Here is a 16,222-nt window from a genome sequence, read left to right on the forward strand (position 1 = left end):
CCCCCCCCAAAAAAAAGTGTCTTACAGGGACTTTTCTGCCAGGGATTGGCTTCAAGCTGCAGTCCTTAGATTTCAGCCTCCTCAGTAGCTAGGATTATAGGTATGAGCCACTGGCCCCCACCTACATTTTACTTTTCATTGTCTGTTTTCCCTTACTAGAGCATATGCTCAATTAGAATAGGTTTTTTTTTGTTTTTCTTACTGCTGAACCTCCACTGAACCTCCACTGATGTGAATATATAAATGAGGCAGATATTTTTATGTGTAATATGATGTGAATAAGTAAATGACGCAGGTTTTTTTAGTTTGATATTGATGCCAGAGATAAGATGACTGGCTGCCAGTGTTAGGGAGTGGAATTGGGATAAAAACAAAGGTGAAAATCACTTTTTATAATACCTGATCCATATTCATTATTGTTTTCTCAGTTTACAGTTGTGATGTAATCGATAAACAAAGTGCTTCAATGACTTCTGGTAATGCTGATGACAAAGCTGTTATTATTTTAGTTCCTGTAAGACTTGGTGGAGAAAGAACCAACACAGACTACCTGGAGTTCATGAAGGTATAAGAAAGTGCTTTCTTTCTTTCTTTCTTTTTTTTAAGACAGTACTGGCTAATATGAAAAGAATGTTTGTAATGTTTTTATGACTTTAGGTGTTCATTGGGAAGTTTGACATTAGAGATTTTAATCACTACTGGAAGATTAAGTTGGTGTGTATGTGTCTATGTGTAGTGTTCTCTGAAACAATGAAAATCCTCTGAATCTTTGTAGCTAATCAGTGAGACACAGATACAACAATATTCAAAATATATAATATGGCTATAATTCTGTTATCCTTTTGTGATTTTCAAAAATATTTATTTTAGTTTGTTCCTTTTTTTTCTTTTTCAGTATAGGGGTTTGAACTTAAAACCTATGTTTGCTCAGCAGACACAGTATCACTTGAGCCATGTCCCTGACCCTTTTGCTTTAGTTGTTTTTCAAATAGAGTTTTGCTTTTATGCCCAGGCTAGCTTGGACCATGATCTTTCTATTTATCCTTCCTGTTTAGCTGGGATGAGACTTGTGTGCTACCACATCTAGCTTTTTATTGGTTGAGATGGGGTCTTTTTGTCCAGGCTGGTCTTAAATTGTGATCTTCTCAATTTCTGACTCTTTCAAGTAGTTAGGATAATAGGTGTGAGTCACTATACCTGGCTTAGGTATTATTTTCTTTTTTCTTTCCTTCTTCCCTCCTTTTTTCCCTCCCTCCCTCCTTCTCTCTTGTCCTTCTCTTTCATCCTGTCTTGTCCGCCCTCCTTCCCTCCCTTACTTCTTGTGTGTGTGTGTGTGTGTGTGTGTGTGTGTGTGTGTGTGTGTGTTATGGGTATTCTGGTCTTGAGGCTTGAACTCAGGGCCTGGAATCTGTGCCCTATCTTTTTCTTCCACGTCCAGCTTTTTGGTGGCTAATTGGAAATAAGAGTCTTATGGACTTTCCTGCCCAGACGGCCTTTGAACCAATATCCTCATATCCCAACCTCCTGAGTAGCTAGGATTACAGGTCTGGGCCACTAGGATTTTATTTTATTTTTAATAAAATAGAAAAAAAATAGGTTAAGTGATACTCTCAGGCTCAGATAACAAACTGATAGCAGAATCATTTATTGTTTCTCAAGTTTTTGAAGATGTCTCCTGAGTGTTTACTAATTTGGTTCACGCAGTGATCTACTAAAATGAGAGAGCAGTGACTTTTAAGACATTTTAGAATTTCAATTATCAGGTAAAAATATCTGAAATAGTTGAGTAAAATAGTTTACATGGTAAGTGCTATGCTTGGCCAGAGGAGCTGGTCAAGAGCCAAAGCAAAGAGAAATTCACGTAGTGATGGACGTGAGCATAATTGAAATACATTATATGTATGTATATGTATATATGAAAATAGCATAATGAAACCCAGTAAAAGCTGTAAAATAAAGAGGAAATAGGAGATAAATATTAACAAGGGATGAATTTGATCCAAATATATGTATGTAGGGTAAAATTAATGTATGCTAATACAATTACAAATAATAGGAAAGGAAGAGAAAAGAAGAAATACTCACTTTGAGTAAAAAGGTCTAAAAACAAAATAGTCTTTAAAAAAAGTAAGCATCTATCTCTTCTTCCTTTTCTGTACTGTCTCTTCTTCCTCTCTTCCTTTCTGCTCCTTTTTTTTTTTTTTGGTATGGTCAGCAGTTGTATATTTTCCTGCCAAACCAATGTGCATTAATAGTCTAAAATTCACTGTTGAGTTTGATCTTTCATACTCATTACTCAAGGTAATTCCACAGTATTTCAGAGATGGTACCACCCTGGCATCCTTCCACATTCTATGAAGAGAAAGAAATTTGGTGTGTGTTTTATCACCCCTTACAATGAGAGGTTTATATATTTATTCTTATTTTTGTAAAGACCTGGAATGAAGAATATCCAATATATTCTTCTACTTCAGCAAGACAAATTAAGACTTCCCTTTTTGACTGATTACTCTGGTCTTATTTATTGCTTTATGGATGCAGCTCAATAAATTCTCACCCTTAGATAACTGTGAAGAAGCTCTCTTAGGAACAGAAAAGTGTTTCTTGTTTCCAGAGACATGGCTTTTATATGTAATGGCATTTTGGCTCCTAATCTTTTAAGTGGTCATTGCTAAATCTGCTCTAGTCTGGTGAAAACAAAATATAGATGTCAGGAACAGATGCTTTCTTCCATTACTTGGAACCGGTTCTTTTTTTAGAGAAGACTCAGTGATGATTCTTGCTATAATTTTTTTCTTTCTTTTTTCAGCTTTGATAGGCTTAGAGCTTTCACTTCCTCACAGGTCCCTGGGCACAAATATCTGATCAGATTGCCTCCATTGTAAGGATTTTTATTTAAGAGGAAAACAGTAGAATCTTTAATGCCAAATATTCTATTACTGTTAAATACTTGTGTTTTTTGTGAAATTTTATCTTTAATAAATTTTAGCTAGTTCAAGTTAGTTATGATTTTAATCTAATATGGCTATTTTGTTTCACTCTTTTTCAGTTGCAGCTCTCCTTTAAAAAAAATTCTGATATTTTTACGAGGCTAAATATGTACAACATAATTCTTTTTTTTTTTTGGGTCCGGCCATGGGGCCTGAACTCTGGGACTGGGTGCTATCCCTCAGCTCTTCAGCTCAAGGCTAGCGCTTTACCACTTGAGCCACAGTGGCACTTCCAGCTTTTTTTCTTTTTGCTTATGTGGTGCTGAGGAATCAAACCCAGGGCCTCAGGCATGCAAAGCAAGGGCTCTACCACTGAGCCACCTTCCCAGCCTCCAACATCATTCTTTAAAGGGTAATTTGGTCTGTTTTGTACTGTTGTAACAGAATACCTAAGGGTTTAGTAGAGCACATGCCTAGCAAGCGCATGGTCCTGAGTCCAAATCATAATACTACCTAAATAAATAAATAGACAGCAGAATACCTGAGACTGGGTGGTTTATACAGGGCAGGAATTTATTCTCTTGTAGATCTTGAAAGGCTGGAGAGTTTGGAATCAAGGCACTAGCCTTTAATAGGGCCTTTCTTGCTGTGTTTTCATTTAGCAGAAGAGCAGGACAGAATGAACACTCCTTCTAGTCTTCTTACAGTCACATCAATCCATTCATGAGGATATTAACCATTATGGTTTTTTTTTTTTTGTCGGTTGTGGGACTTGAACTCTGGGCCTGGGCACTGTCCCTCAGCTCTTCAGCTCAAGGCTAGCGCTCTACCACTTGAGCTACAGCGCCACTTCCGGTTTTCTGGTGGTTTATTGGAGATAGGTCTCACAGTCTCTCCTGCCCGGGCTGGCTTTGAACCGCGATCCTCAGATCTCAGCCTCCTGAGTAGCTAGGATTACAGGCGTGAGCCACCAGCGCCCGGCGATATTAACCATTATGATTAAAACACCTTTAAACATTTTTGTCTTTCAGCACTTGCATTAGGGATTGAGGTCTAGGATATGAATTTTGGAGGGGACAAAATATTCAAATAACTCAATTAAATATGTATAATGAAGGACTTAAGGGATGAATATTCTATTTACAAAATAGAATATTTTATGGCTATTAAAGCTATTTAAATTAAATTATAATGTGGTAATATTCCAATAAGCCATTGTAATTTGAAAATATTCTAAGTTGAGAATGTGATTAATGCTTCTAACCTACCAAAAGTCAAAAATATGGTTTCAAATGAATATATAATAGCTTTTGTACCATTGTAATGGAAAAATTTTGAGTTGAACCTTTTTATGTCAGGAACTATGTGTGTTCTTCATTTTGTAGTCCATAGATTGTAGTACATCCTCTCATTTAAGAGAAGGGAACTTTATAACCATTTAATGCTTTTGGAGTTTTTATCATTAGTAGTATTTTATAATGTGAAAATTAATGCAAGAACTATTGATAAGACATTAATTGATTCTTCTGAATTTTTTAATTGACTACTTAGCGTATTTTCTAAAAGATTATTTGGCTCAACTTTGTTTAGAATATTTAGTAGTCTAAAGCATATGCTGATTGATTGATTGATTTTGTTGGTCGTGGGGCTTGAACTGTGGGCCTGGGCACTGTCCCTCAGCTCTTTAGTTCAAGGCTAGCACTCTACCACTTGAGCCACAGAGCCATTTCCCGCTTTTTCTGTTTATGTGGTGCTGAAGAATTGTCTCATGCATGTGAGGCAAGCACTCTACCACTGAGCTACCTTTCCAGCCCGTATGCTGATTTATTGAAATATTCTTGATTTTTTAATTAGCTAGCCTGGGCAACAAAGTCCATGAGACTCATTTTTTAAAATTTAATTTTATTGTTAAGGTGATTTACACAGGGGTTACAGTTACATATGTAAGGTAGCGAGTACATTTCTTTTTTTTTTTTTATTGTTACACCCTCCTTTATTTTTCTTCTACCATCCCTTTCCTCCCTACCTCCCCAACTCCTCCCTCCCTTCTCCCTCAAAGTTGTAAAGTTCGTTTACAATATACTTGTCTTGTATATCTCATTGTTACAAGGGGTCATCCTGTATCTTTATTTCAGTATTTTTTTATTTCCCCTCCCCTCCCCAAATTAGAAAAATGTATATACAAGATGCAGGACACCGGAATCAAATACAGTGATAACAGGGGTTGTACCATGGGGGAAGAACATACAAAGAAACAAAAAAAAAACACATAGTACATTATAAGTACATTAAAAAGAACAGCAACAAAGATAAAACCACTTGTGTCCCTATCTTGGGGTTCATTTTGCTTAGCATCAGGTTATATGGTCATATGTATGTACATGTAACCTCTTCTGCTTGTCCGCTTGTTCTGCTTGATCCTCTGCTTGAGGATCATTGTTCAAAGACAGCCTGGGCAGGAAAGTCTGTGAGACTCTTATCTTCAGTTAGCCACCAAAAAATGGAACTGTGGCTCAAGTGATAGAGGACTTACCTTGGGCAAAAAAGCTCAAGGACAGTGCCCAGTGCCTGACTTAGAGCTCCAGCACACATCACATACATACCAATACAGAAAGAATCTGATTAAGATACAGATTGGTGACAGGCTGCACTAACTAACCAAAATGCCACTGTTTTGGCTTTGGCATGAATCTTAGTACTTTAATGTGTGCTGTTTATTTTTTCCTTGACACAAAATGTGTGTGTGTGTGTGTGTGTGTGTGTGTGTGTGTGTGGCATGAATCTTAGTACTTTAATGTGTGCTGTTTATTTTTTCCTTGACACAGTGTGTGTGTGTGTGTGTTTGTGTGTGTGTGTGTGTGTGTGTGTGTGTGCGCGCTGTTCCTGGGGCTTGGCTTGAAGTCAAGGCCTGGGTGCTGTCCCTGACCTTTTCTGCTAAGTACTAGTGCCCTACCACTTGAGCCACAGCTCTACTTTCTGCATTTTTGGTGCTTAGAGATAAGAGTTTCATGGACCTTTCTGCCCAGGGTGGCTTTGAACCATGATCATCAGATCTCAGCCTCCTGAGGAATTAGGATTACAGGCATGAACCCCCAGTGCTTGACTACAAAATAGTTCAATGTGGTAGAAAGATGTGCTGGTCAGGATTAGCCAAATTAATACTGAGTAATTTAGAGGAAAAAGAAGGTTGTTTAGAAGAGAAGAGGACTGTAGAATATGGGGCAAATATAATAAATAATAACTAATTGGTGAAAAATTTGGAAACTACTAGTACTACAGATTTGTTATTTTATGTAATTATTATTGGTCTCAGTCTAAATCTATATTAATTTCTTTTGGGCAGGGTGTTCTAAGCCTTGAATACTGTGTGGGTATTATTGGTGGTAAACCAAAACAGTCATACTACTTTGCTGGATTTCAAGGTTAGTAATTTAGTATATTTCTTCATTGTTTTTAAAAGTCAGAAAGTTAATATGAGATCATCTGGGAAGCAGGATGATTAACAGAGCAAAATGAGTACCTTATACATTCATCAGTCCTACCATAGCCACTCATTTGTCATTTGGCCCACAAGATAATTGGATTCTAAAAATGTATGTTTAATTTCTGTTATTACATAAACAAGGCATAATTTATTGGTCTCACTAAACTTCAGAAGACACTGCTGCCACATTCTGGCAGTTGCTATTTACATATTTACTTTTTACTAGTTTTGGTGCTGTTAGTTGATGATAAAATGACAAGCAATATGTTTTTCCTGCCAGAATAAAGACGTGCAATACATTTTTCATATGCAAACTGTAGAATATAATTGTGTGTTTGTGAAAGTAATTTTATCTCCCCAAATTAAATGACAGACTCATCACTTTATAAAAATTCTGCTTATACAAGCATATTTGATTATGCAAAAGTTAATCTATCCTGTGCAAACCTATGCTTCTGTCAATGAATATCAGTCTGCCAAGCTGTTACTCCTAGAATTTTTTTTCAGCTGTTCTACATAGAAATTGGATTGTAAGCAGTGTAATAATAAGGTGTTTTTTGAATTACTTGTCTTCTGTTTTGTCCTTGTAGATGACAGTTTGATTTACATGGATCCTCATTACTGCCAATCTTTTGTAGATGTCAGCATAAAGGATTTCCCTCTTGAGGTACTACTTATGAAGAGCTAGTATTGTTTTCTTACTGTATAAAGCAAGCTAATTATTTAGAGATGTGTTGGGTAGTTGTGCTTGTATAGTATTACGACGAGTTAATAATCAATATTTTACTGATTTATAAAACCATCGTCAACACAGTGGTCAAAGGTTAAGTACTTTGTTGCTGAATTTTAATTTGTGATATACTTTCTTGTTCATTTATCTCTGTCTCCAACTTACACTGTTGCCCTACTAAAATAAATGATCAAGCCTCTGAATAAATTTGTAGAAAGATAGCTAAACAGTACTGTAGAACTTAGTTTAGATATAATTTTAAAAGAGAAAAAGAAAGGAGAAATGAAAGAGAAGGTAGACCAACAAAATAAGATTAGCTACAAAGTTGTTTTGCTTTTAGTAATTAAATCTTACCCTTGAAAAAAATCTTAGCCTCTCATTAAGTTTTCAATAATTTATTTTCTTTATTATTTATTAGCCTCTTCTTTCTCCTTGTGTGGGTAATGTTTGTGACCTATAATATTTTAATTAAGAAAAATTTTGAGAGTTTATTATGGAGATGTAATTATAACATGGTTTTGGTTCTTTCTTTACCCCAGCTGATGCTTTTGCAGACTAAAGTAATTTTATTGAATAAAATAATTTCAGTCACTTGAATGGCATGAATCACTAATGCTCAAGGGCTTGACTAGTTGGGAAGATGATTAAATGCTTTGTTTTACTAATAGCTTTCTAGCTAACATTAATGCTTAACGGTATTTAATGACTAGATTATGAAAATAAACTGCAAGATTAAAATTTGCTTTAGAAAGATTATTATGAGACATCCTAGAATCCTTTTAAATTTTTACCTCAACTAAAAAATAAATATCTTTTCCTTCCTTCATAACATCTTGAATATAAACCTTAAATATTTGCTAGTTGGCTGACACAGGTGGGAAGTGCCACAGAATTGAGCTTTGTGAACCACAGTGTAATTTCCTTCCTGCTGCACAGTGGTTTTGTGGCACCAGTTCTTATGTCTAAGTTACATTTCTAGTTTATCTGGGCCAAAATGATTCCTTATAAACAATAAATACTTGAAATTCACATGGAAAACAGTTGATAGTATCTAATATTACTTAAAATAGGCAAATTAGAAGACTATTTGTCTTTATGGTATATAGAGAGACCACCCATCTGATATTTTGAGAGGTTCTGCAAAGACCCCAAGTAAGTGAATATCCTGATTAAGTCTATGCATTCAGGATTAGAAAGGGCAGTTCATTATTGGGAGTCTGTTGTAACCCTCCAGAAGTAAGGCAATGAAAGCTTGAAGTGGGGAGGTGATAAGAGAAATGGAAAGGAAGAATAGACTTAAATATTTTATTTTGTAAAGTAAAATTTGTTGAAATCTAGTAATGTAAATGCACAAAAGAAGTTATTATGTAGTATTATAAAGTAGATTGTATAGCATTATAAAGTAGATGTTATAGTTTTGAAATTCTATAAAATATCTTTTTTGGGGGGGCAGTCCTGGGGCTTGAACTCAGGCACTGTCCCTGAGCTTCTTTTGCTCAAGGCTAACTAACACTCTACCACTTGAGCTACAGCACCACTTCCAGCTCTTTCTGTTTATGTGTGCTGAGGAATCTATCCCCAGGCTTCATGCATGCTAGACAACCACTGTACCACCTTCCCAGCCCAAATATCTTGATTCATTTGGATGTTTTTTCTTGAAAGTCTTTTATTTCTTCAAAGGATTTAGATTACTTGTTTCAGCCTATTTTCCTATTAATACATTAACTATAAGTTGTCTTTGTACAAGAATAAAATTTTACTCTTTGCTTTTTGTCATATCTAAAGTTCATAATGTTCCAAGAGAGGGGATTTTAAATTATTCTGTATTACTATGTTATAGTAAATTATATGTGTATTCTAAAACTACCCTCCTACCTCATTTACTCATATACTACTTTTTTTGATCAATACTTTTTTTGTCAATAGATAGAAATTTAAATCTTAGATTATCCAATTAATTATTCAAATAATTGTTGTAGTCTTGAAACTTTATGAATGCCTAAATCTAATAGGATTATGAATTTTTAAGTTGAATATTAAAATATTTAAATTTTAAAAAGAGTTTAAATAGATTATATTCTTTGTTGTTATTCTTATAGGATTGCATTCTAACATCTCTAGATTTGAACTTTGAATATTTTGAAGCCAAATCAGACCAACTCAGTTCTTTATTTTTAACCATCATTTGCTGGAGCCTTTTTTAGATGCAAGGCATTATCATAAGCTATTTAAAGTCCTCTGTTTATTTTCCTTCTTCCTTGTAACATCATATGCAAATTAATGCTTTTTGGATTATTTTATGAAATATTTTAGTATGTGCTATTGAGTTAGCAAGTATTATTGTTTTTAGCCTTTTTTTTTGAAATGTATGCCATTGTCACAGAAGCCAAGTGTTCACACATTCCCCAATGTGTATATTAAATAGAGCTGCTTTTTGGGGGGATGGAGGAGGTGCCAGTCCTGGGCCTTGAATTTAGAGCCTAGGCATTGTCCCTGAGCTTTTGTGCTCAAGGCTACCATCCTAATACTTAGAGCCAGAGCTCTACTTCCAGCGTTTTGAGATAGTTTATGTTCTTAAGAGGTTCATGGACTTTTCTGCCTGGGCTTGCTTTGAACCATGATCCTCAGATTTCAGCCTCCTGAGTAACTAGAATTACAGGCATGAGCCACCAGCACTTGGCTTAAAGTCACTTTTTATTTTTATTTTAAAAAGCTAGAATTTTAAAAATTAAAAAGGAATCATACCTTTAAAGCTCAAGAAATTATCACAAAGTGAGTATATTTGTATAATGCCACTTGGCAAAATATAGTCATTTGTTTTTGAAAAAACAAATGATTCTGAATAATAAATTAATGTTGTCTTGACTTCAGAATTTTGAGTGAACAATACAATGTAGTTTTAATTTAAGTGATATAAAATGCCTAAGAATTCTAGTACTTATGCAGTAAACCTCCAATAGCAATTACAGCTTTTAGTGATTAGTAATTTATATTTGTGTTTTTTTGTGATTAATTTATGGAACTTTTTTGTAGATAGCAGCAATATAATTGTAAATAGCAGGTGTTGTTGTATATGATGCTCGAGGCAATACAGTGATGGTGGAGGCACTGCAGTGAATAGAAGCCTATTCTACTTAGTGGTTCCTATAGGAAAACTTTAATTAGTGCTTTAGTACACTACAGGACACTCTCTTAGATGATTAGAATATATTATTGAACTTTGTACAAACTGGTTGGCTCTCTTTTCTTATCCCTAAGTAATAAAAACTAAAGAAGCAATTCTTGTTGGTGAATTGGAATGAGTTTGGCTGATGGCTGTATTTATATAACTTGTGTATAGAATAATTTCTCATAGAAATTTCTAGTATGCCAAATGTAATAAGATGTAATAAGATATGTTGTAACTAACATGTTTACTTACTTTTCTGTGCCTTTCTACATCTGTTTTTTTTTAACCTATTATTTATTGTAAAGGTGATGTACAGAGGGGTTACAGTTACATAAGTTAGCTAATGAGTACATTTCTACCAGATCTGTTTTTAATTTCTTCACAAAAATGTAGGTGAAACTATCAGTAGAATTCCAGTATGACAATCTTTGTGTTAACTAGGACCTTGGAGTTTCTGTTTAGGTTGTATCCTACCATATTTTGATTGTTATGTCCATTTATCATAAACATAACAAATATACATTTTTAATACTACTATAATTTTAATACTACTTTCAAGTTAAAGTGCCTTAGGTGGTGTTTTTTTTTTTTTTTTTGCCAGTCTTGGGGCTTGAACTCAGGGCCTAGGCACTGTCCCTGAGCTTCTTATACTCGAGCTAGCACATTACACTACTTGAGTCACAATTCCACTTCCAGCTTTCTAGTGGTTATTTGGAGATAGGAATCTCATGGACTTTCCTCCTTGGCTTCAAACTGTGATACTCAGATCTCAGCCTTCTGAGTAGTTTAGGATTACAGGCATGAGCCACAGCCACCAGTGTCTGGCTTAACCTTTAATTTTTATAAAACTTTAAAAAATGCTTACAGAAAAAACCTTGGTGGCATGAATGATTTTTAAGGATAGGGTGTTCAAGCGTTCACATTATAAAATATCTTTTAAACACAGTTCCACACTACTGTGGTGAAGAACAAAAAGATTGGAATGATTAACTTTATATTTAGCCCTTTTCCCACACTGTATTTTCTAGACCAAATCTCATTAACAAGAGTGAGACACTAGGGCAGCCTGCCCAGCCCATTTATATCTGGCACTGTTGACCACTTGAGAGAAATGAACTTACAGGGAGGATTCGTGAGAAAGAGGGCAAGATTTTAGCTGTCTCATCCTGTGCCTTGTTGAGAATAAGCAGGAATTTAGAGTAAAGCACAATAGAAGTGTTAAATTGAAAAATGCATAGGTATGTGCTAGTTCTATTAGTTAATTGCTATTCTTAAAGTTAACCTCCTATTAATACAGGACATTTAGTGAAGGTATACAGATTGCCTTAAAAGGTCTTGATATCCTTATTAGCAGGTTAGCAAACATTAAAAAAAGAATCTCTAACAGGATAGACTTAATTGCAATTTTATAGAAATGGCATTTTAGTGAAACCATTTTTCATCTCTTTTTGTGTTAGAATTAACACAGTTTGCTTTCTGACATATAAGGTAATTGGGTAAATTAAATTGTTCACAATGTTAGGTCTTGTGTTTTATAATTTGGGGAGTAGGAAAGACAAAGGACTGAATTGCCATTTGAAAGTGCATTTATAGTTTTGAGAAAAAGCTCCATATCAAATTTTAATAGTCTTTTATATACTTAAGTCCATCAAATAAAGGCAAATTAATTCTAAAGAACTTTAAAAATTACAGACATTCCACTGCCCTTCTCCCAAAAAGATGTCATTTCGAAAAATGGATCCTAGCTGTACAATAGGATTTTACTGTCGAAATGTTCAGGACTTCAAACGAGCTTCTGAAGAAATCACTAAGGTACCTCTATTTAAAAGCTTATATTTGTGAAGACTTAATTTTTATCATAGCATTTAAGAAGATAAACATGCTAAATTGTGATACTTTTGTAAAATTTCTCCTTTATGGGGTGTGTGTGTGTGCGTTGTGTAATCTGGACTTGAACTTGGAATCCTTCCTCAGCTTCCCCAGTGCTAGGATTACCCTGGATAAAATGTCTCTCTCTCTGTCTCTCTTTCTCTCCCTCTTTTTTTTTTTTTTCCTGGTTCTGGGGCCTGAACTCTGCCTGGGTGCTGTCCCTGCCTCTTTCTGCTCAAGGCTAACACTCTACCACTTGAGCTACAGTGCCACTTCCAGATTTTTCGAGTAGATTATTGGAGATAGGAGTCTCAAAAACTTTTCTTCCCAGGCTGGCAGGAATTTCTCTTTTAATGTTACTACTGTTAGGACTATTGCAAATCAGAAAGTAAAACTATTCCAGTCAGTGTTTGAGACAAATAAAACTGGTAACTAAGTGAAAGTATTGATTTTTCCACTAGGTGGCACTGTTGAAATAAAAATCCTGCAAACTGTAGCCCTGAGCAAGCAATTAGGTTATATTCTAGAGAAGAGAAATTTAAAGGGCAATCCCTTAGGGATAAAAAAAAATTAATGAAGTATTTGATCAAGCCAAATTGTGCATTATTTCTTGTTAGTCCAAGTGTTCTTGTATTTTTTTTTAAAGGGAAATGATATTTTTGGATTTCTCAGGACTGCTTCATCAGATGAGCTGTGTTGTTACTTTCCAATAAGCTTGTCTAGTCTGATCTAGTCTACTTCAGGATCTCTAAAACAGGTTATTTAACTTCTTATTACCTTTAAACTTCTGCATGTTTTTGGTCCTTGACTACTGCTAAAACATTTACAGAGGCTTAATGGTCTGTGAGTGTTTAGTACTTTAGTACTTCAGAGGTAAGTATAATTGGATGGGTCTCTACACTAGTTATAGGTTATCCTTTATGATAAGTGGAATCAATACTAGAATCATTTTTTGAAAATTTTTTACCTGTACTTATTAGTTTTACTTCTAGTTAATTTGTTAAGGAAAATGGATATACTTAATTGAAATTATATTTTTCAACAATGTAAAAAATAGAATGAAAAGTTAAGTATAAAGTCTCATATAAAGTAGGTTTGGTTTACTTGCCCTGACATGTAGAAGGGGAAACTTGCCAGGAGTATGACAGGAAAATGAATGAGAAGAGGAAAAAATGAGGCATGGGGGACCTTTCCCGACGCTTCAGCTCGCACAGTGCTGTCGTGTACCCTCCTTGTCGACATGGAGGGCCAAGTAAAGGGAGCAAAGCACGCATTCTTCATTTTTTCTTTCTTTGATACTTGCAGTTGATGGATTCATTTGTATATTTTAGCTTTATAATTGTATTGATAAAGTCATATGATACTGTGATATCACATGTCAGGTGATATTGTGACATATTGATGCTTTGATGAACATCTTCCATTTAGAAGTTCTATTTTCACCAGTTTGTTTTCTATTTGGATTAAAATAATCATGTTTTGAGCAGTAGAAGAGTCTGTAGAAACAGAACAAAGATTATTTTTTAGCAAGTAAAACACAATTTACAGATGGCTTGCATATTGATGTTTTCTGTTTAAAAAGAGTTATTAATATCTTTTACACTGGAGGAATAATTAGAAATTATTGCTTCTAGTGAATCAGTAATATTCATCATTAAGGCAATGTTTTGTAATGTTTTGAGAGTACTGAGAATTTTGTGAGATCAGTTAACTTTGCTGATCTTAAGATAATGGAGCTTTGTACAAGTATCAAACACTGTCAGTTAATAACTTGGTAATATACTTAAAAAAGATTCTCAAGTACTTTTTCTTTTTTAATAATTTGCTTTTGGAAGTAGAGCTTTTGGAAGTGGCTCAAAGTGGTAGAATGCTAGCCTTGAGCAAAAGTGCTCAGGGACAGTGCCCAGGCTGAGTTCAAACCCCACGGCCAACCAAAGAATAAAACCAAAACATTAATAATAATATACTTTTACTTAGGAAGTCATACATTAAACAGTTTTCCCTCCTTTTCTTTCTTAAAACTTGAATTTGGTATTTTTTATTAATCTATTTCCTTGAGAAATTAAAACACCTTAAGAGTTAACTTTTTCTAGAATGTAACTTTGGTTTTCTTATTTTGAAAGTGAAGCTAGAGTCTAGAGTCTCATACTTAACTTGTAATGCTTTATGAATGAATATTCTGTGCTGTACAATTTTTAAAATAGCAATAAAATTGTTAAACTGGAGCCTGGAAAATATGTAAGTAACTATTGTATGCAAAGCATAAAATGACTAAAATATAATCTCTGCTTTTGAATAAGATATAAAACATGCCCTCAGGTAACATTTATGCTTGAGGAGGGGGAATAAGACAAGTAGGCATATATTACATTGAATCTGATAAGCATCCATATGGAAATGGAAATAAATTGATAGGGGAAGGAAGGCTGTTGAAATGAGAGAGATGTCACATCCAAGTCAAAGTACTTTATTGTGATGGTGATATTTAAAATGAGTCTTAAAATGTAGTCTAATTTCCATTGACTTGGTGAGAGAGAGGAGTACTTCAAGCTGAGGCAATAATAGGAAAAATTCAGAAGCCCACTGTGGAGCTTACCTAGAGAATGGCAAATAGTACAATTTGTTGGATGTCCAGGATAGATGCAGGGCAAAAGTTTTGTCTTCTGACTGCTTGAATCAGAACCCCTAGGGGTGTGGGCGGCCTGGGAGCCTCTATTTTTTTTATTGTGAAAATACTGTACAGAGGGGTTACAATTACATGGGCAAGATAATGAGTACATTTCTTACCAAGCATTGTAGCCTCCTGGGAGCTTCTATTTTTGACAAAACTCCTGCAATCTTATACACCAGTTGAGGATCACTGGTGTAAGACAGTGTAACCTAAAATTGTGTGACACTTGATGTTTTTAAGTGTTTCTAAGGCATACATTATATATCTATAGATATATAAATATATCTATAGACATATAAATAAATATCTGTAGACATTTATTTATATCCATATTATAAAAGCATAATTAGCATATTAAACATGTGATCTCCTATTTTTTATTATAGAAAGCTACTTCAGTTACAAATGATGAAAAGAAAAATATTCATTAGTCATAAGGGAGATAGCATACATAGCAAACATAATGAGGGTGATGTGTAGATGTCCAAGACTTAGTAACCACTGATATGGGAAATAGTGAAGGATGAGGCTGGAAAAGTGCATTAAAATAACATCATGGATCTTGCATGTTAGTTGAATAACTGTACTAAGAGTATACTCACTTTATTATATTAATTTTTAAATTTCAGGCATATAGGAACTGTAAAGACTAACAGAACAAATGTCTATATTCCATTATTGAGTTTATGAAAAATTTAATTGGTTATCTTTCCCTGTCTTAATCCTTTTTTCCCTCTCCCACTAATAGCTACTGTCCTAAATGAGTATAATATACCTATGTATTATATATAACATATAATCACTATATATTCCTTTACATGTTACTTATTTTTTTCACTAATAGTATGTAACATTTGTGTTGTCTATATAAATATATATGTGTTTATGTATATATCTATATATATAGAAATTTTTCATTTGCTAGTGACTTAAAGGTAGCCTATATCTATACATTTTCATATTATTTATTTAAACGGTGTGTAGTAGATAATTCTACAATATTATATTTAAAGTTCAATTTTTTTTTTTTTTGTCATTCATGGGGCTTGAACTGTGGGCCTGGGCACTGTCCCTCAGCTCTTCAGCTCAAGGCTAGTGCTCTACCACTTGAGTCACAGCACCACTTCTGGTTTTCTGGTAGTTTATTGGAGATAAGAGTCTGGGACTTTCCTGCCTGGGCTGGCTTTGAACCACAATCCTCAGATCTCAGCCTCTTAAGTAGCTAGGATTACAGGTGTGAGCCACTGGTGCCCAGCTGGTTAAATTTTTTTTTTTTTTGGTCCAGTTGTGGGGCCTGAACTCTGGGCCTGAGCACTGTCCCTCAGCTCTTCAGCTCAAGGCTAGTGCCCTACCACTTGAGCCACAGCGC

The 16,222-nt window shown here is 34.6% G+C and overlaps 1 protein-coding gene across 1 annotated transcript in view; it reads left to right on the plus strand.

Moving 5' to 3' along the window:
- Positions 1–16,222, plus strand: part of Atg4c (autophagy related 4C, cysteine peptidase) — a 58,122-nt gene that overhangs the window by 31,509 nt on the left and 10,391 nt on the right. Inside the window, exons 7-10 of the mRNA XM_013020641.1 lie at positions 429–565; positions 6,274–6,352; positions 7,005–7,081; positions 12,006–12,125. Coding sequence (XP_012876095.1) covers positions 429–565; positions 6,274–6,352; positions 7,005–7,081; positions 12,006–12,125 — 413 coding nt within the window. The remainder of the gene's footprint in view (positions 1–428; positions 566–6,273; positions 6,353–7,004; positions 7,082–12,005; positions 12,126–16,222) is intronic.

Source organism: Dipodomys ordii, unplaced genomic scaffold, assembly GCF_000151885.1.
Source record: "Dipodomys ordii isolate 6190 unplaced genomic scaffold, Dord_2.0 Scaffold51, whole genome shotgun sequence".
In the NCBI taxonomy this organism is placed as follows: domain Eukaryota; kingdom Metazoa; phylum Chordata; class Mammalia; order Rodentia; family Heteromyidae; genus Dipodomys; species Dipodomys ordii.